At 42.8% G+C, this 19,835-nt stretch overlaps 2 protein-coding genes across 3 annotated transcripts in view; one reads left to right on the top strand and one right to left on the bottom strand.

Annotated features, from left to right (window-relative positions):
• Positions 1 to 4,974: 4,974 nt before the first annotated feature.
• Positions 4,975 to 14,928, top strand: LOC110502530 (protein FAM13C). Its single transcript, XM_021580607.3, has 10 exons — positions 4,975 to 5,830; positions 6,305 to 6,518; positions 6,715 to 6,856; positions 8,940 to 9,021; positions 9,279 to 9,484; positions 9,679 to 9,762; positions 9,886 to 9,993; positions 12,969 to 13,171; positions 13,284 to 13,385; positions 13,976 to 14,928. Exons 1-10 carry the CDS (start codon positions 5,638 to 5,640, stop codon positions 14,085 to 14,087), a joined length of 1,446 nt encoding a protein of 481 aa, XP_021436282.3. The 5' UTR covers positions 4,975 to 5,637; the 3' UTR covers positions 14,088 to 14,928.
• The window catches only part of LOC110502531 (phytanoyl-CoA hydroxylase-interacting protein-like), a 44,245-nt gene continuing 37,811 nt past the window's right edge, over positions 13,402 to 19,835 (bottom strand). For both annotated transcript variants that reach the window (XM_021580608.3, XM_036960081.2), the window contains exon 5: positions 13,402 to 16,324. In XM_021580608.3, the coding sequence (XP_021436283.2) occupies positions 15,778 to 16,324 (547 nt within the window). In that variant the 3' untranslated portion in view covers positions 13,402 to 15,777. The remainder of the gene's footprint in view (positions 16,325 to 19,835) is intronic.

The following is a 19,835-nucleotide window of genomic DNA, read 5'->3' as shown; positions in this document are numbered from 1 at the left end:
TGCATAGTCCCATGGGATGTTGGCTATCAACAACAAGGCAACTCCTATGACTAATTGGGATGGGACACAAGCGTAGGATTGATCACCCTGTCGCTGGCCGCCTTTGGGGAGGGTGTATAGTGTGAAAGGCCGAAACACCCTAGGAACCAAAGGTACACTACTGACGATGCGCTCCCCAAATTTCACCAGGCTCACTGTTCATTAACTCTTGGAAGTGCTTGCACAAAGGATAGTAACATCTCATCCTATGTTCTTGGAATCTTAACAAGTAAGTGAAATTGCTAAGCCCGCTCGGAGGCGAGTGAGCCATCCTTTGAAGGCTGTCAAGGTTCCAGTACTCTACTATGCCCTCGTGGTGCCAGTCTAATTTGCATGAGTGTCATTGCGCTCACCCTTCTTGTTTGTCCATACTGAACACTGTACATCAAGTGTAATCAGCTGGTTGTTTGGTCTTGGTTGAGTGTCCCAAATGTTCTCCTGTCTTCTTTGCTTCAGCATCTGAGACTAGCTACAGTAATTTGCAAGTTGGGGCTGAATATTTACACTGAATAAAACTTGTTTGATTGCATGTTATAAAATACATGTAATCTGAAAAGTATGATCTTACACTGCATTCCAGAAAATTGCTTTGTTAATTACTGTCCTATTTTTAGATTCGACTAGACGACTGTTCTTGAACATTTTTTGCAGGATGCTTACTAGACATTCTAGTGCATTTCTACCAGTGGAGTCTGACTTCACCTCATTCAACTCATTTGAGTTGCAAAACAGGTGCAAGGTGCATGCATTGCAGAAATCAGTGGAGGCTGGTGGGAGAAGCTATAGGAGGATGAGCTCATTGTAAAGGCGGGAATGGAATGAATGGAACGGTATCAAACGCATCAAACATTTGTAAACCAAATGTTTGACTTCATTCCATTCCAGCCATCACAATGAGCCTGTTCTCCTATAGCTCCTATCACCAACCTCCACTGATTTCTACAGTGCATGCACCTTGCACGTGTTTTGCAACTCAAATGAGTTGTATGAGGTGAAGTCAGTGTGTAGTTGCTGCTGCTAAGGGAAGTAAGCAAGCCTTGTCCAAGCCAGAATGGCCCATGGGGGCAGGAGCCTATCTCCTGTTTCTGTAGCGTGAGGCAGCTTAATGTACACCCACTGGACAGAATGCTAGTTGCTGCTGCTAACCTTGTGTATAAGAGTTAGACCACTTGGGTTACATTCCCAGACTACTGGCAGCACATGTTACCCCTGGGCAGATTAGTAGTGTTTTGTTTTGCTGAGAGCAGGCAGATGAAGACTAAATGGAGGTCTGTATGATGTATTCACACCCAGAAGTAGGAAGACAGTTCTTGATTTTGTGAAAGTCAATATTTACAAATGCTTTAATGTATGTTTAATCTAATTTAAGTTCATGTTCAAAATAATGTTGTCCGGGCCTCCCGGGTGGCGCCCAGGCTCTGTCGTAACCGGCCGCGACCGGGAGGTCCGTGGGGCGACGCACAATTGGCCTAGCGTCGCCCGGGTTAGGGAGGGCTTGGTCGGTAGGGGTGTCCTTGTCTCATCGCGCACCAGCGACTCCTGTGGCGGGCTGGGCGCAGTGTACGCTAACCAAGGTGGCCAGGTGCACGGTGTTTCCTCCGGCGCATTGATGTGGCTGGCTTCCGGGTTGGATGTGCGCTGTGTCAAGAAGCAGTGTGGCTTGGTTGGGTTGAGTATCGGAGGACGCATGACTTTCAACCTTCATCTCTCCCGAGCCCGTACGGGAGTTGTAGCGATGAGACAAGATAGTAGCTACTACAACAATTGGATACCACGAAATTGGGGAGAAAAAGGGGTAAAATTCCAAAAATATATATAAAAATAATGTTGTCCATGCTTGAACTTGTTACTCAAATTTGCACAATGTATATTATTTTGGCCATTGGAGGAATAGGGGACAATAATGAGCAATATGTCCTCCAACTAAACAAAAAAATATTACTCATTCCTTTTACATTGTGCTTGTATTATACCCCCCTCTCTGTAGTCCTGAGACCTTGTACCTTGGCTCGGACATCACTAGCCACACACAGCACCTGATCCCAGAGGATGTTGTGGATGACGAGCCTGGCTGTGTTCTCACCTGCTTCGCTGATCCTGGACCAGCTGGGGAGCCTAGCCAACAGGGGGAGGAGGATCCTGGATGTCCCAGGGGAAGATGGGTCTCTCTGGGGTGCTGTGGGTCATCCATCAATACTTCCCGAGCTTTCCTCTCTTTGTCCCAGAGTCCCCGGGGGGTGGGAGATGACATCAGTTAGTGACCCTGCTCCATATGACCCCTGCATCTGTTCACTTACTTAACATGCAGTTTATTTATTCATGTCTGCTTCATTGGGATGTCCTTATTGAGAAGTTCAAGGTTATCCACCCCAACCTGCCTGCTCAAGTCTCGGGTCATAATAGCAGATGACAGGCTTTTTGAAAAAGTATTGAAGAATGCCGTTCAGCTTGTATTTATCTTCCTGAGCAGGACAAGGTCACATCAGGAGGAAGACCCAGTCACCTCCTTCAGTGTAAAGGAGGAAGAGGACAAAGAGGAGGAGAGAGGCCCGTTTAGCCATCTGTGGACTCATGAAGACTATTACCAGGTGATCTCTCTCGTTCTTTCTCTATCTCTCACTCTCTCACTCACACATCACTTTTCTCATTAACAATGCAAAAACACAATTGTCACAATATGATGATTCACCCTCAGCTCAACGCACTGTAAGTGTGTATGTGTCTGTATTCAGTGATAGCCTAGACGTTAACATCATCATAAATCCAGAGCTATTTCTAAATCACCATGTTTATTGTGACCTGCAACGCGGGCCCCTATGAAGAAGTTGTTAGATAAAAATGAAAAAAGCTAATGAGCAGAAGATATGTTTGTTAAAATATATGAATTGGTCCCAATAGTTGAATTGCAGCAACAATTGATGTCAGTATTCACAAAGTACAGCATGGTACAGTATGTTTCAATTGATGAGTCGGTGTACGCAGAGTCTATTGATAAAGATATTGTATGCATTGGGTTTTAGGACATAAAGGATCCTGAGCATAACCCCGCCTGCTATGAGTGCTCCAGGTGGGTGTCATTGAGCTGGCAGGCCCAGGACCCCCAGAACCTAGCTGACAAAACACAACTCCATGCTGAAGGAAGTTTCGGATTCAATTAAGCAGAGACTAGAGGTTTTCACGGGTCCAACTATATGGACCCGGACCCGAGGACAGTCAGACCCAAAGGGACTCAATAAAAATAAATAAATGGGAACACAGACCCAAGAACAATCAGACCCGAATGGACCCATAGACAACTCGACCTAGACCTGACCCATACTTTTTCAATAAACGTTAATCAAATACAACCAGGGACTGTTTGCATGCTTCTGTTTCTCGAAAATGGTAACTCAGCGCAAATGCGCATCTGCCGATTGTATCTCCAATGATGTAGGCCTAGATTGTGTGATTTGATTGGTCAATAAGTATTTGGAGACCTAGGCCTACGTCTCTGGAGATTCAATTGGCACTTTGCCATTTTCAAAAAACCAAAGCAAGCAATAAATTGGCGATTGTATTTGATTCATGTTTCTTGAAAAAGTATGGATTTCAGCAAACCAAGAAAGGCACGGTACTACAGATGACAAATATGAACTCTGTTGGTGGAGTTCATCAGAAACTTCCTGCACCATGTAGTTGAGTTAAGTCAGCTACCTAGAACCAAGACCTGCTTACAGACAGGCTTTTAGGGAAGACCCAGTTTTATTTTTTGTCAATAAAGATATTACTGTACTTTCATGATAGCAAGGGCTAAGGGAGTAGGTTATTTTCGTAATGATTCAGGAAACAAAGCATCTATTCTCTCACTGCTGGATATGGCCTATGCCAACAGTCCCATCAAAGTCTTCTCTAATGTCTCGTGTGGAATAGTAAAACAATTTTTTTTTTAAATAATCAAATTTCAATGCTCCACTCTGTTTTAATTGGTGTGCTTTGAAAGAAGCCTTAACTGAAAAACATTTTCAACTTCATGGAAAACAAACAAAACGTGTCAGCAGCAACAGCCACAGAATGGTGGCAACTCTGCTGCTAGTGTTAGTGGTTCTGTAATGGCGAGGAGAGATCAAATTGGCGGCTGAACTGAAAACATCTGCCATGAGGTAAAGTAGTTCTGAAAGACAAAACAACCTTTTTGATATCCCTACATGGCATGGGGCTGGTCCAGGTAAAGGAACAGAAAATACATTCTGGCCAGACAGAGATGCACAAGGAACATGTAAAATGAGTCAATTCTGTCTGTGCCTGAGGTATAGACATTCTGTCTGTCTGTCTGTCTGTCTGTCTGTCTGTCTGTCTGTCTGTCTGTCTGTCTGTCTGGCTGGCTGTATGTCTGTCTGGCTGGCTGGCTGGCTGGCTGTCTGTCTGTCTGTCTGTCTGGCTGTCTGTCTGGCTGGCTGTCTGTCTGTCTGGCTGGCTGGCTATCTCAAATCCAACAGCAAAAACATGTCAATATATGAGTGTTATAAACAGCCCAGAATAGAACCGTTTACTTGAGCTCTCATTTTAGATGGTGAGTCATTAATTGCATTCCAATCAGGGGCAATGGTTTCATTTTAGATATGGGTCATTTTTATTGACACTGCGGTATTGATTTTAATATTTTGGGAAGTGGAATACATTTGCATTGGCTAATGGCAAGTGTGTGCGTTCATACAGGTTAGCGTTTGTGTGTGTGTGTGTGTGTGTGTGTGCACGTGCGTGTGTGTGAGTAATTGCCCCCTCCCTTTCCTCTGTCTCCTGTCTGACGCACACAGTTTTTTAAATGAATGAACAGCGAGAAGGAGGGGCTATAACCTCACCAAATCATGATGTCAAACAAAACTGAATGAGCCCCCCTTTACCCTCCATCCCCCAGACTACCCCATATTTATGCATCAAAACCTATTTTATCCTAGTACGGACGCTCACAGAACAACCCATGTCAACCCCCTACTGCGGCTCACACTGAGCTAACAACGTCAGCCTTCCTTCTCTCCAATTAGAATGCTCAGCCTCACAACGTTACCACGGAGACCCCCCCCCCCCCCATCATATTCCCACACGCATGGTTTTCCCGAACGTTTCCCTGACGCTATGAATAATCCATCATGTGGAGGTGAGCCGGAGCAGCGGAAGCATCACGGGGAACGCAGACAGACCGGGAAAAACAGGGAAAACACAGATATGTGCAGACATACATGGATTCTACTGAATCACTAACAGTGATACTATGAGAATTACAGAACACAGGGATTTCACCGTTCTGAGGAAGCTGAGTACGCTGTCACACACACAGGGATCTAACTAATGGGATCACATGTGGATCCAGGTCTGAGGAAACCTAGGGAGAGCAGAACCGAGACAAGACCCATTATGTGGCTGCTAACGTCATGTCTTACGCCACCCTTTTATAACTGAGGTGTGGGGCACACGGACACAACACAAGATCACTTTCCCTAAGGACAAGCCCTCTTAACTGCCATCATCAGGATTTTGCCACCCACCTTCTTCAACCTCTCCACCCCAGACAGGGGATCTGCACCCCTGTTTTACCTTCTCCAGACCCCTAATTCTGAAGGCATGTTCTGCTTCTGTTTCCAGAGCCCCTCCCTGAAGCAGCAAGCCCTGGAGGCTGAGCTGTGCACCTCACCCCCCGGAACCCCCCAGGAGGACCTGGAACTCCCCCCTTGTACAAATGACTACCAGAGCCTAACCCCATCTCTCCAATCCCTCCCAAAACAGGACCAGGACATCATCAGCACTTCACTGACAGGTAGGAGAACAACACCTTCCCTATCCCTCCTTTTCTTTAATCCCTTCCTCCTCTCCGATCTCTCTCAACCCTTGTCTCCTCGTAAGCAAATTGGTTATTCTCGTACTGTGTGATATCTTGTACACTATGATTGATATTTAGTGCTTTTTTTGTGAGTGTCACTTCATCTGTCTTATGTGTAGTGGATAATATAAGCTCTTGTCAGTGTTAGCTTTGGGTGGGTATGTCTCATGCTTGCTTATCAAGTCACGATGCGCCAGGATGCTCAAGATACAGTAGGAGCAGTGTGTGTATAAGGGCAGATATCTTTGGAGTATGTTCTGGATATGAGGTGAAGTTGGTTGTTTTTGACCAGTAGGACAGGTGCACAACTACACCACTAGCTTTGTTATAGATTCAAACCTGTTAGTCTTCATTTCCTTTCTGTACTTTGACCCCGTTGTCTCTCTCCCTCCACCCTCTGCTCCCTGTCAGAAGCCAGTCCGGTCCACAGGGCCCCCGTGTCTCTCTCTGAGGGGAGTAGCAGTGAGTGTCTGCTGACCCCTGGTCCTAGTCCTCTCCTCCAGCGCCTCGCGGCTGGCGACTGTCCCATTCCGTCCCCCCGCTGCCACAACCTCAGCCAGGGCCAGCGCTTCAACACAGACCCGGAAACAGCCCCATCCCCACCCTGCTCACAATACATCAGGATGTAAGAGACTGTGTTCAAGTGTTGTGTGTTTGTGTTCGGTTTTTGTGTGTGCATTCGGATGGAGAGAGTATGTAGCTTTGTGTGTCCAAGGTTTATGCGTGTTAAGTGTGTGTTGTGTATTAGGGGGTGTGTCTTGGAAGCATATGTGATGGATAAATGTGGAAATTTACCATTCTAGCTCTCCCTCCCTCACCAGGGCCCATTACACAGTCAGGACTGAACCAGCAGAGGGAGCTATCAAGACCCCATCAATCACAATGCTAAACAGACACATCCAGAACCTGAGGAAGAGGATCAGACATTTTGAGGAGCGCTTTGAGCAAGAGAGACACTACAGGGTGAGACAGTAAAACCATCAAGCATCAACGTTTATTTACAACCATATTATAGCCCAGAGGCCAACCTTTTAGTTTCTGAATAAATCCATGGTTTGACTGGTGAGAGCTTTTTTACACAGTGTCTCATAAAGACAGAGCCCACTGGACAAACTGCAGAGAAACGTTGTTTCAACATAATTTGTCAACATATTGTGACGTGGAATCTGTGTGGAAAATACATCAGATTTGAAAAAAGTAATCAACCTCAACTGTTGTTTTGATGGTGAAATTTCAACCACAGGATTATGTCATCATGGTAACCACATTTCAACATAGACAACAACCCTTGTATAAAATATGTTGAATTTGTACCATTAAAACAACGTCAGACCTTCAACGTTGTATCTACTATCAGGGGAAAAAAACTATAGGGTGGGCAGCACCTCCTACTGGAAAATCTATCTATAGCTACCCTTTTAACCAAGACCAGCCCTGCTTAGCTATTTTTCACAGACTATTACCAGAGTGCTATCGTGAGAATAAATGTTGAGAGAACTCCACTTAAAAATGAAATAGATTCATTGTTGCTTTCGAAGTCATTCCAGTGTAGTTTTAACAGAGCAAATGAAATGATAGCACATATATCATAAATGATACTATTTAGGCCTATATAGATACCATTTGCAAAGTCATCAACACCTATTGTTTCAATTCAACCCAACTCAAAATAGACAGTACAACAGGCCTAGGGTTTCAAGCTCTAGTTGATTTCAAATGAAATGATATTTAGTGATATTGAATTGTGTTTAGTTGTCAACACAACCGAATATCAACATTCGAAGGAGATCTTCTGCTTTGACAGTTCTATGCCACTGACTTAGTCTGGCTTTAATTACAGTTTTTCTACAAAATAATAAATTATATGTTTGATTCACATCTCCATCCCAACCTAAAAATAGGACTAAATCAAATCAAACATGATTTAAGTGCATTTATATTTTTGATTTGATTTAGTCCTATTCTTTAGCTTAGATTTTTGTTTGAGATGAAGACGTGAATCCAACATATCACAAATACTGTAGCTACCCTCTCACAGTTACAATAAAAGGGGAAGTTAGCATTTTTGGGGGTGTATGCTATTTGTGCGTTTAAACTTCCTCACTCATCATTATTCACGAATCATCCAGGATTATCTGTAATCATGGTAGCAGCCACGTGAATGTAAAAGTGTTTAGAAACATATTCTTATTTACAATAAAAGTGACTCCAAAATGACACAATACATTATTTACCATTCGTTTCTATTGGGCACAACATAATCCGAAACACAACCAAAACAAACAGCAAATGCATCCAACAAATTTGTAGAGTCACAAGCTTGATGAAGCCATTGTGTGTTTTGAATAAGGGACCAAATTCTTAACCTTGTACTAGTTTAATACAGATATAAGTGCATTTTTCCCAATACTTTTGGTCCCCTAAAATGGGAGGACTGTGTACAAAACGTGCTGTAATTTCTAAACGGTTCACCCGAGATGGATGAAAATACCCTCAAATTAAAGCTGACAGTCTGTTTATATTAAAGCTGTGGGTGAATATAGGTTGTAATCTCATTGATCAACGTCTCAGCCAAATATTACCCAATTATCCACATTGAAACAACAAGGTGTGCCCAGTGGGAGGAATGTATTTCGTCCTGCTGAGTCAAAGAATCAAGGCCACAGACAGTCATATCTCCTCTCTCTCTTCCAAGCCAGTTTAGACTGGTTCAAACCGCTCTCTCTCTCACCAGACTCGACTTCCGTTTTCTTTTCTAAAGTGCCAACTCAGCCCAATACCAGCTGCACACAGCCTTAGGGAGAAGTTGATGGTTTGGGAACAGAATAATCCAATTCAAAGAGTTCTCCTACTGGATGTTTTCACACATTACACTCCTGTCTTTCCTAGTGCTGTAGTTCTCGTTCCAGTAGAACACATGAGTTTAGTGTAGCTCCACCTAGTGTTTATGGACTGATAATAATGATAGGATATATTTAGCCATATATGAATATACCTCTTTCTATGTGTCATATATTCATGAGTTTGTGTTGTTTTTCTGTGGCAGCCAGCATACAATGATAAGACTGCCCACCCAGAAATATCTAGACTGATGCGAGACCTCACTAAGTCTCGTAAGCAGCTGAAAGGTAAGACCTTGACTTGTTGCAATCAGATGCATTTCAAAAACCCTGTGTGAACTGCTGCTGAAGTGAAAGAATGTAACACCAAGACACCATCTTGGTGGCTGTATAATGTATCATTATTATTTGTAAGGAAATGTTCATAATTATTTATGCCATTAAAAAATATATATATTTGGGGAGGAGGGACATCTATTCTGAATCTATATTGATATTTGTATGAGTGTTCTATATTGTCAAATGGAACATCTGTGTATGTGTAGAGCTGAAGCTGAAACAGTGTGTGGATGGGCTCAGAGAGCAGCAGAAAGGACGGAACACAGCTACATGCAGGTCCACCAGAGACCCCCAGGGGGCGATGGAGCACTACCAGAACAGTAACAATAAACCCTCACTGAAGGAGACTGTCGATAGCCTGAACAAGAGAATGATGGAGAAACGACAGGAGGGACTGCCAGATAACATCAAGGTAAAATGACACATCGTGAATTACCAGGTAATGCGATGGAAATGTACATAGTTATGAAAGGACCTATTCTCAAACCAAGATTACTCTTGATTAGTTGAGTGTGTTATACTGTCAGTGTAACTCTGCTGTGGTCTATTACTCTTTGGTTTGGCCTTGTGTCTGACTGTATTGCCACTGGTTGGCTCCTGGTCCAGGAGATGACTCCGGCTCAGATGGCTGTGGAGAAGGTCACCCTGCAGAAGTGTCTGCTCCACTTTGAGAGCCTGCATGGACGACCGGTAAGACTGCCCAGTGTGCCTTGTAAATGTCTATTTAGTGTAGCTTCTGAATGAGTAGCCGTAATGTTTAATATTATTATATATATTTTTTTAGTGTGTGTGTGTGTGTGTGTGTGTTTTCAGAGCACCAGGCAGGAGAAGACTCTGATGAAGCCTTTCTATGATCGCTACCGCCAGGTCAAACAGCAGCTCCTGTGTTCCTCCACCACCATCCCTTTCATCACCACAATAGTAAGTCACTCACTCACTCACACACACACACACACACACACACACACACACACACACACACACACACACACACACACACACACACACACACACACACACACACACACACACACACACACACACACACACACACACACACAAGTAGTTTGGGGATGGGGCTGTGTGAGGAGATGTGGCTTAACTTCACATGTAATCAGGTGTGTAGTGCTGGGGGAGCTCCCTAGCTTTTTTCAATTTGAGAATACACAGAAAAATGTATTTTCATCAACTCTAAAATAAATAATATTTATTTACCACAAAAATTGCATGAAAATTATAGAATGACAAACCAAATAAAGATCTAGGCTATAGCACCCTACAGGTAGGTAAATTGTGTTGTATTCTCTCTGGTGAATGATGAAGAACTGTAGGCTACATGTGTGCAATGGAGAGGCCCATTGGAGGCTTGTCAACTTCAGAACATAACATTTTAAAATAAACATCACCTGTCTGCCTTGATGTTCATAAAACTCCACCGACCTGCTCTTGCGCAGTAGAACCCAGAAAGATACAGTGCATTCGGAAAGTATTCAGACTCTTTGACTTTTTCCACATTTTGTTACATTACAGCCGTATTCTAAACTAGATTAAATAGTTCCCCCCCCCCCCTCATTAATCTACACACAATACCCCATAATGACAAAGCAAAAACAGTTACGTAGAACATTTTGCAAATGTATTAAAAATAAAAAAACTGAAACATCACATTTACAAAAGTATTCAGGTCCTTTACTCAGTACTTTCACCGCATTCTTATTGGCAGACTCAACAGCCTTGGTTTCGTAAATGACTGCCTCGCCTGGTTCACCAACATCTTCTCAGATAGAGTTCAGTGTGTCAAATCTGACGGCCTGTTGTCTGGACCTCTGGCAGTCTCTATGGGGTGCCACAGGGTTCAATTCTCGGGCCGACTCTTTTCTTTGTATATATCAATGATGTCGCTATTACTGCTGGTGATTCTCTGATCCACCTCTACGCAGATGACACCATTCTGTATACATCTAGCCTTTCTTTGGACGCTGTGTTAACAAACCTCCAAACGAGCTTCAATGCCATACAACACTCCTTCCGTGGCCTCCAACTGCTTTTAAATGCTATTAAAACTAAATGCATGCTCTTCAACCGATTGCTGCCCGCGCCTGCCCACCCAACTAGCATCACTACTCTGGACTGTTCTGACCGAGAATATGTGGACAACTACAAATACCTAGGTGTCTGGTTAGACTGTAAACTCTCCTTCCAGACTCACATTAAGCATCTCCAATCCAAAATTACATCTAGAATCATCTTCCAATTTCGCAACAAAGCATTCTTCACTCATGCTGCCAAACATACCCTCGTAAAACTGACTATCCTACCGATCCTTGACTACGGTGATGTAATTTACAAAATAGCCTCCAAAACTCTACTCAGCAAACTGGATGTAGTCTATCACAGTGCCATCCGTTTTGTCACCAAAGCCCCATATACAACCCACCTCTGCGACCTGTATGCTTTCGTTGTCTGGCCCTCGCTACAGATTTGTCGCCAAACCCACTGGCTCCAAGTCATCTATAAATCTTTGCTAGGTAAAGACCCACCTTATCTCAACTCACTGGTCACCATAGCAACACCCACGCGTAGCACGCGCTCCAGCAGGTATATTTCACTGGTCATCCCCATAGCCAACACTTACAGTATATTGCTGTGTTTTACATTTGGGCTATGCTATAGAATGCTATATCGGTCCCCTAATACAGGAATAATACAGGCCCAGTGCTCCACTTTTGTGATTTAAAAAAAAAAATGTAATCCCAAATTATATACAGTACCAGTCAAGTTTGGACACACCAATTCATCCCAAACCATATCAATTGGGTTTAGGTTGGGTGATTGAGGAGACTAGGTCATCCGATGCAGCACTCCATCACTCTCCTTCTTGGTTAAATAGCCCTGATGTGTGTTGGGTCATTGTCCTGTTGAAAAACAAATGATATTCCCACTAAACCCAAGCCAGATGGGATGGTATATTGCTGCAGAATGCTGTGGTAGCCATGCTGGTTAAGTGTACCGTGAATTCTAAATAAATCACCACAAAGCATCCCACACCCTCACACCTCCTCGCTTCACGGTGGGAACCACATATGCGGAGATCATCCGTTCACCTACTCGTTCACCTGCGTTCACCTGCATCTCACAAAGATATGCGTTCACCTGTGCCTCACAAAGACATGGTGGTTGGAACTAAACATCTCAGATTTGGACTCATCAGACCAAAGGACAGATTTCCACCAGTGTAATATCCATTGCTCATGTTTCTTAGCCCAAGCAAGTCTCTACTTCTTATTGGTGTCCTTTAGTAGTGGTTTTTTCAACCATGAAGGCCTGATTCACGCAGTCTCCTCTGAACAGTTCATGTTGAGATGTGTCTGTTACTTGAACTCTGTGAAGCATTTTTTGGGGCTGCAATTTCTGAGGCTGGTAACTCTCTAATGAACTTATCCTCTGCAGCAGAGGTAACTCTGTGTTTTCCTTTAAAGTTCTTGAAATTGACTGACCTTTATGTCTTAAAGTAATGATCGACTGTCATTTCTTCTTGCTTATTTGAGCGGTTCTTGCCATAATATGGACTTGGTCTTTTACCAAATAGGGCTATCTTCTGTATACCACCCCTACCTTGTCACAACACAACTGATTGGCTCAAATATATTAAGAAAATAAATTCCACAAATTAACTTAACAAGGCACACGTGTTAATTGAAATAGATTCCAGGTGACTACCTCATGAAGCTGGTTGAGAGAATGCCAAGAGTGTGCAAAGCTGTCATCAGAGAAAGGGTGGCTACATTGAAGAATTTATTTATAACTTTTTGGTTACTACATAATTCCACATTTGTTATTTCATAGTTTTGATGTCTTCACTATTATTCTACAGTCTCTGTGCTGATTCCCTACAGGAGGAAGAGGAGTGTTCTGATGAAGAGTATGTGAAGGACAGCCCCTGGCTACCTCATACAGCATTGCACTGTGTGTCTTCAGAAGAGTCACTGTGTCTACCGCATAACGAGGTAGCCAACACACCTCTCGTGTCGCCTCTGGAGGAGATCAAAAGTCTACATCCACCCAGTGTCACCACAGCAACACTGCACGAGGCATCAAGGTATGCCCCTGGTTAACTTCTCTTGCTAGTCCATAGATTCATTTTGGAGTGAGGCCTTGCTGTATGTATTCTTGTCTCACTCCTCTCTGTGACCCCTCCTACTGTACTGTAGATCAGAGTTACTGGAGCAGCTGAGGGTGACACGAGCAGAGAAGAAGAGACTCCGTTCAGTACTCCGAGACTTTGAGGACCACTTCTACACACAGACCGACAGGTAAGACTCGTTACACTTCACTGTTTGCATTTTCTTTAATTTTCTTTTAACAAACTGGAACATTTGGTATCCATAGTTCAACAATGCCTTGTGAAAAATAAAATAAAACATCCACCAAAAGAATTCAGCAGAATGATACAACAGCGTGATGCACACTCACGTTAATACGACACAAAGAAGTACTTAGGAGAGAGACAGAGAAATAGTCAACTGCTCTGAACTACAGTATACACATCTTTTGTACATGTAGCTGTTTTTTTTAAGTAGGGCTCTATTCAATCTGTAACACTGAAGCATTACGGATTCCCCAATAGAAATGTAAAGTTAATTTCCGATTGAGCCGACATAAGCAGCGTTTACCATGAATGCATTCTCCACCTAAGTGGGAACATTGCCTTTAAATGTCAATCACGCTGTAAAGCTGAATTTCCGTGACGCAGATTGAATAGAGCCCTAAAATACAATGCTTTAATTACAATACTCACTGTACAATGTTATCTGAATAAGGCAACACAAGGACTATACCAGTAAAGGAAGCTGCAGCTTGTCTAAAATATTAAGTAATATGTTTCTCTTCCTCGTCTTTAAAGGAATGCCCAGAAAGAGGACCGCGGGCCCATGGCAGAGGAGTACTGCGAGTACAAGAACCTAAAAGCAAAACTCCACTTACTGGAAGCCCTGCTCAGTAAACAGGATACTTAGAAGACTGTCTAAGCTTCCTTCACAGTGGGACTTTTATTTTGAAACACTTTTTTACTCATTTATAGGACCTTTAGTTTCTGAACAATTTTCAAAGTGAAATACCGGTACTTCTTGTCATGTTTCATGCCATGGTTACATGGTGATGCACTTTAAATTACTTTGATGTTGACTGACTCTCACTTTGGTTAAGAGTGATGGCAAGATGATACAAGAGTTGCTGGGCGACATCCAACAATTTTTTGTCCCATAACAAGTACTTTGTTATTTATGATAACAAATTATATTTTATGCAACTGATGGAATTATAATATTTTATGCAACTGATGTAGCGAGTGTAACAGTTTTAAGGAAACAAAGAGAACAAATATAACAGTTGATGTTAGATACATGTTGTCAATTTCTAAGCTATTTTATGACACTATTGTTACTTGCATTTTCTTCTCGCAAAACTATTCTCGGTATAACAGGTGGTGTACTATGTTCAAATGTGGCACTTTGAAAAGTGCAATCTTGGCAAGGAGGATATGTCATCCAAATATACAATCTGACAATCCTGTAGAATATTTGTGTATGTCAATCAGTTTTTAGTCCCACTTTGTACTATGATATGTATTAGTTAATAGTTGACATGATGCATTGTGGCAATTCAAGTTATACATTACCTTGGAAAAAAAAAAGTGTGAATGTTGGCATAGGGCAAGTTACTCCTGCAGTCAAATGTGTTTTTCATCCCAAAATGCCATTCTTTACTATGATCAGATCTCTTGACATTGTGCACTTCTGGTTTCTATGTATATCAGTAAAAAATAAATATTTTCACACTTACTTTGCTAAACACAGTCTATGGTTTCCTTATAACTAGAATAAATAAAACATTGCAGTTGACAGCATCATGCTCTTAAAGGTTACCAAGTAGTAATTACCATGTTGATCTCAGAGTTAATTTGCTTTTTAGTGGCTGTTGCATTAGTATTGTTATTCTACAGCATGTTATTTCCATTTGGGATACCTTTGGCATAAAGATGATGACACTGCAGCCCTAAATTAGTACCAGTCTCTGCCAATAGAGGGAGTTATGGAGTAACTTGGACCAAACTAACACCTTCCAGAAGAGACAGAAAAAGAGGAACACAACCACCTGTCTACCTGGACTGAAGTGAACAGAAAAGGTCAAAGGGAGATGGAGATGTTTTGAAAAACAACAGGAGGGAAAATCTATGAGAAAAGCTGTGTGAATAAATGCAGGCAACAATGAATGTTTGGTTAGAACATTTAAAGGGATCAGTCAGTTAATTGACCAGTGTTGGCTAGCCGGTTTGGATGATGCTGACAAAGTTGTTGGGGTCCCACACTTAAGCTGTAGATCTTTCAGTTGGGGCTCCTCCCTCTTTTGCATTGTTTCTCTTCTGATGGGGTTGGCGGGAGGCTGGAATAGAGTTCCACACTTTTGGGAGGGTGGTCCTTTGAGGATGTAAAGGGTTATGGGTGATGTGTTTTGTTTATGTGTATGTTTGTGTGTGTATGCAATTGGATTGTGAATTCTAGCACCGCACCCTGTTACATTTTTTTCACAGTCTGGGTCCCTCTTTTGCACTGTTCTTCTTTTGGGAGGGTGGTTCTTTGTGGATATAGAGGTGTGTAAAGGTTGGGGTTGCATGTGTGTGTAGCACAGGTCCAGTCCAGTCTCCCACTAGCGTCCCACGCTGATGTTGCAGGTCTTGCAGCTGGGGTCCTTCTTGGCGTTGACAGTAGAAAGGCTCATAAGCTGGTGCCCGCTGATCTCTGCCACCGTGCCCAGCGCCAGGTCCACGGGATCCGTGTAAATCACCTCCAGGATCACATCCTGGGCGTGCCGGAACACCAGAGCCCCGTCGCCCGCCTCCTCGTCCAGCGTGCACGTCAGGAAGTGGTTGTTGGTGACGTCGAGCGCTTGCAGCCTTGCCTTGCAGAAGTCATCGCCGGGCGAGCCCTGTGGGGCCAGCACCAGTATGACGTAGTGGTAGGCTGTATACATGCAGTAGAAGTCCCCGAAGTAGAGGTTAGTCTTGGGGTTGAACAGGGTCTCAGCCTGGATCTCAAAGCGTGTGCGGCCGTAGGGGGAATCCTGGGGGGGCTTGCCTGTGTTGAACTCTGTGTTGCAGCTGAAGTAGAGGCCCTCCAGCTTTCCGCTGATAGGTGAGCCGTGGCTTCCACTATTGTCCTTCACTGCTGGCAGCATGCGGTTCCCATGCACCTCCCTGGAGAGGAAACATGGACAACTGTCTGAGTATTCACTATACTATAGATTACAATGCATCATCAATACAACCAGGCATTGATAAAGTAAACAAGTTCTCAGAAAGGCTCCATTTCGGAAACAATGAGTAAAAATACAGATCTAGGGCTCGATTCAATCCATATCATCAAAAATTCAGTGTTTGTAGCGAGATTGAAATTTCATGGTAATTTCAGATTTAAGCTGACATATGCTGTGTTTACCGAATGCAGTCTTCTTAAAATGTATATCTCACTGTAGCTCAGATCTTCAGCACAACGGATTGAATCGAGCCCCTAATAAATGTAATCTAGGGCTGAATTCAATTGTTATCATAGAAGTATCACGGAAGATCTGCGTTATAGCTCAATTTAGATTTAAAGGTGTCACGAGAATTTCCAATCCCAATGATAATAACAATCAATCAATAGCTCTGACCAATCCCTGAAGTTTGTAAGACCATGGGTATAATAATAATTAGTCAAAGACTCAGCTTATGCAAAAGGTTAGTACAGTTTATTCAGAGAACGTTCTAAAGTCAAGAATACAAAGACATCAATTTTATAGCTGCGCACATACTTCCACACAAACAGTAGATATCCTATGCACATACTTCCACACAAACAGTAGATATTCTACGCACATACATACACACAAACAGAAGATATCCTACGCACATACATACACACAAACAGAAGATATCCTACGCACATACATACACACAAACAGAAGATATCCTACGCACATACATACACACAAACAGAAGGTATCCTATGCACATACATACACACAAACAGAAGATATCCTATGCACACAAACAGAAGGTATCCTATGCACATACATACACACAAACAGAAGGTATCCTATGTACATACATACACACAAACAGAAGGTATCCTATGCACATACATACACACAAACAGAAGATATCCTACGCACATACATACACACAAACAGAAGGTATCCTACGTACATACATACACACAAACAGAAGGTATCCTACGTACATACTGTCTCACTACCCAGCCGACAGAGATTAGGGAGACCTTGACCTTGAGACGTACTCCTCGTTCTCTCCCAAATCTCTAGTCAGGTCGGCACCGAATTTTGCTCAGACAGTCTGTGTCTAAAATACCATAAAGACATAAACATTAGCTATATTGTTTTACCCTAATTCTGACTAGGACTACACATTTATTGATTATGATTTTATACATTCTAATCAATTCCATACAATTATATGTTTCAGGGTGGAATATTCTAATCATTCAATTAACAGGTAAATCCCATTTAACAAAAGGCACTGTTCCTGCGTTCGCGGATACTGCATTCACAGTAAACACTGCATATGTCAGCTCAATTGACAATAGCTTTACATTTTAACACAGATCTTCCACGACACATCCGTGATACGGATAGAATCCAGCCCCTAGTTCATGCAAATTGCTCCTCAGTTTTCTGCTTGGTAAACAGACGCCTTCCGTTGCACTAGACAGAACTCAGAAAAAACAACAGACACACGGATTGTATTCGGAAAGATCTCTGGATGCCAACAAATTAATAGCAGAAACTTGTGCTTCTGAGGAACGTATAAATTGGCAGTCAGATCTCCTATGATGTAAATCTGAGCTCCAAATGCTTCAGTTATTGGTGTAATTACATTGGTAACACTTTAAAAGGTTATCATGATAACCATAATTGTCTCTGTCATGGTAATTATCAAATTATTCAGGTCCCACCCAGGTCATCATAGCAAAGGCCTACTTTTACAGTCATTCACCATGCTACACCACAGAGAAATGAAAATAAGAGAAGATAAAACTAGAGAACAGAAAGATCTATTATCTCCCCCCTCCAAAAAAATACATAATCGCTTAAGACACATCAGCAAACATTTTAAAACACAACAGACTCATCTCCTCTCGGTCTCGTTCACTCCGTGTCTCTCTCTCTCTATCTTGCTTTCCAGTCATGTTAGTCTGCCAGGTGTTTGCTACACACTCCGATTCCTCTTTCTTCAGAATACACTTTAAAAGGCTTTGCTTCTCCGAGCACAATGCTTTTTCTTCATTTATTCCAGCAATTACAGCGGTAGGTTTGAAATTATTTGGAAAAATCCAATGCATGTGGTCATTGGGAAGGTCATTTGTTCCAGCATATGCGCAAATGGAAAACTTGAAAAAAAACTTTTATACTTGTGTAAGATTGTGCAAACTGCTGTTTTGTAAAATAGTAATTTGGAGGTTTTGTGACCATGTTACTCTTCTAGTTAAGAATGCAGAAAAAACTACAAGTAAATAGATTTCAGAACTGTTATGTTACTGAACTATAATCTGCTAACCCGGGTACTTTACTTTTTGTATAATATAATGTAGCAGAGTTTATGAATGGATTTGGAAAACTAATACGATTTCTGTCAACACTTTTTTTGCAATAATACCCTTCTGTTGAGCTTGGGCAACTTTAATGGGGGCCACAAAAAATCAGAACTCATCGTGAGGGGCCACAGTGGCTCGCGGGTCTGCATACCCACATCCATACCCACACATGCAGTCAGAGCCGGCCTGAGCCTTTTGGGGACCTTGCAAGCAAAACATTTTAGCGGCCCCCCTCTTAACAGAGGAGGTGAAAAGTTCATTTCCAGCAATTCTACGCATTTTTCCATGGGGAGGAGAGAAGATTTTGCAACTTTATAACTAATTTCATGCAGTTCTACTCATTTTGCAGTTTTTAATATATCTGAGTGACAGTAACTAAAAAAAATCAATGGGGGCCCCTGGTCGGTAATTCGAACATGATTACTACAAGTTTAGATATACAGTATGGCTAAACTAACTTGCCAATCAAAAATGGATTTGCTGACATGGGCTAATTGAGTGACTGTCAGTGACATAACAATAAGAAAACTGCTGATTCACAATCAAATTTCAATTATACCATTTCTGGGGGAGGGGTATTGATCCACGGGCCTACAAAAGGGTGGGCTGCCATCCCTAACTCCCCAAATACACAACTATCCCTACACATACAGATATTTTTTGTTGTTGTACTTCGACCCCAATTGGTAGTTACAGTCTTGTCCCATCACTGCAACTCCCCTATGGACTGGGGAGAGGGGAAGGTCGAAAGCCACGGTTCCTCCGAAACATAACCCTGCCAAGCTGCACAGCTTCTTGACACACTGCTTGCTTAACCAGGAAGCCAGCTGGCGACCGAGGTCAGCTAGCAGGCGCTCAGCCCACCACAAGGAGTCACTAGAGTGAGATGAGACATAGAAATCCCGGCCGGCCAAACCCTCCCCTATCCCGGACGACACTGGGCCAATTGTGCGCCGCCTCATGGGTCTCCCGGTCACAGCTGGCTGTGACACAGGCTGGGATCGAACCCAGTGACGCCTCAAGCACTGGGATGCAGTGCCTTAGACCGCTTAGACCGCTGTGCCACTTGGGAGGCCCCTGCACATGCAGATCTGAGCATATAAAAAATGCTTCAAA

The sequence above is a fragment of the Oncorhynchus mykiss genome, chromosome 23, assembly GCF_057628025.1.
Source record: "Oncorhynchus mykiss isolate SJ-2025 chromosome 23, ASM5762802v1, whole genome shotgun sequence".
In the NCBI taxonomy this organism is placed as follows: Eukaryota; Metazoa; Chordata; class Actinopteri; order Salmoniformes; family Salmonidae; genus Oncorhynchus; species Oncorhynchus mykiss.
This window is presented reverse-complemented; position numbering and strand designations above follow the sequence as displayed.

Excerpts from the sequence above, each read along its gene's own strand:
- LOC110502530 (XM_021580607.3), top strand. The coding sequence starts at position 5,638 with ATGTTCTGCTTCTGTTTCCAGAGCCCCTCCCTGAAGCAGCAAGCCCTG. Across the intron at positions 6,857-8,939 it reads AGCAAGAGAGACACTACAGG|CCAGCATACAATGATAAGAC; the intron begins GTGAGACAGTAA and ends TTTCTGTGGCAG. Across the intron at positions 9,763-9,885 it reads AGAGCCTGCATGGACGACCG|AGCACCAGGCAGGAGAAGAC; the intron begins GTAAGACTGCCC and ends GTGTGTTTTCAG.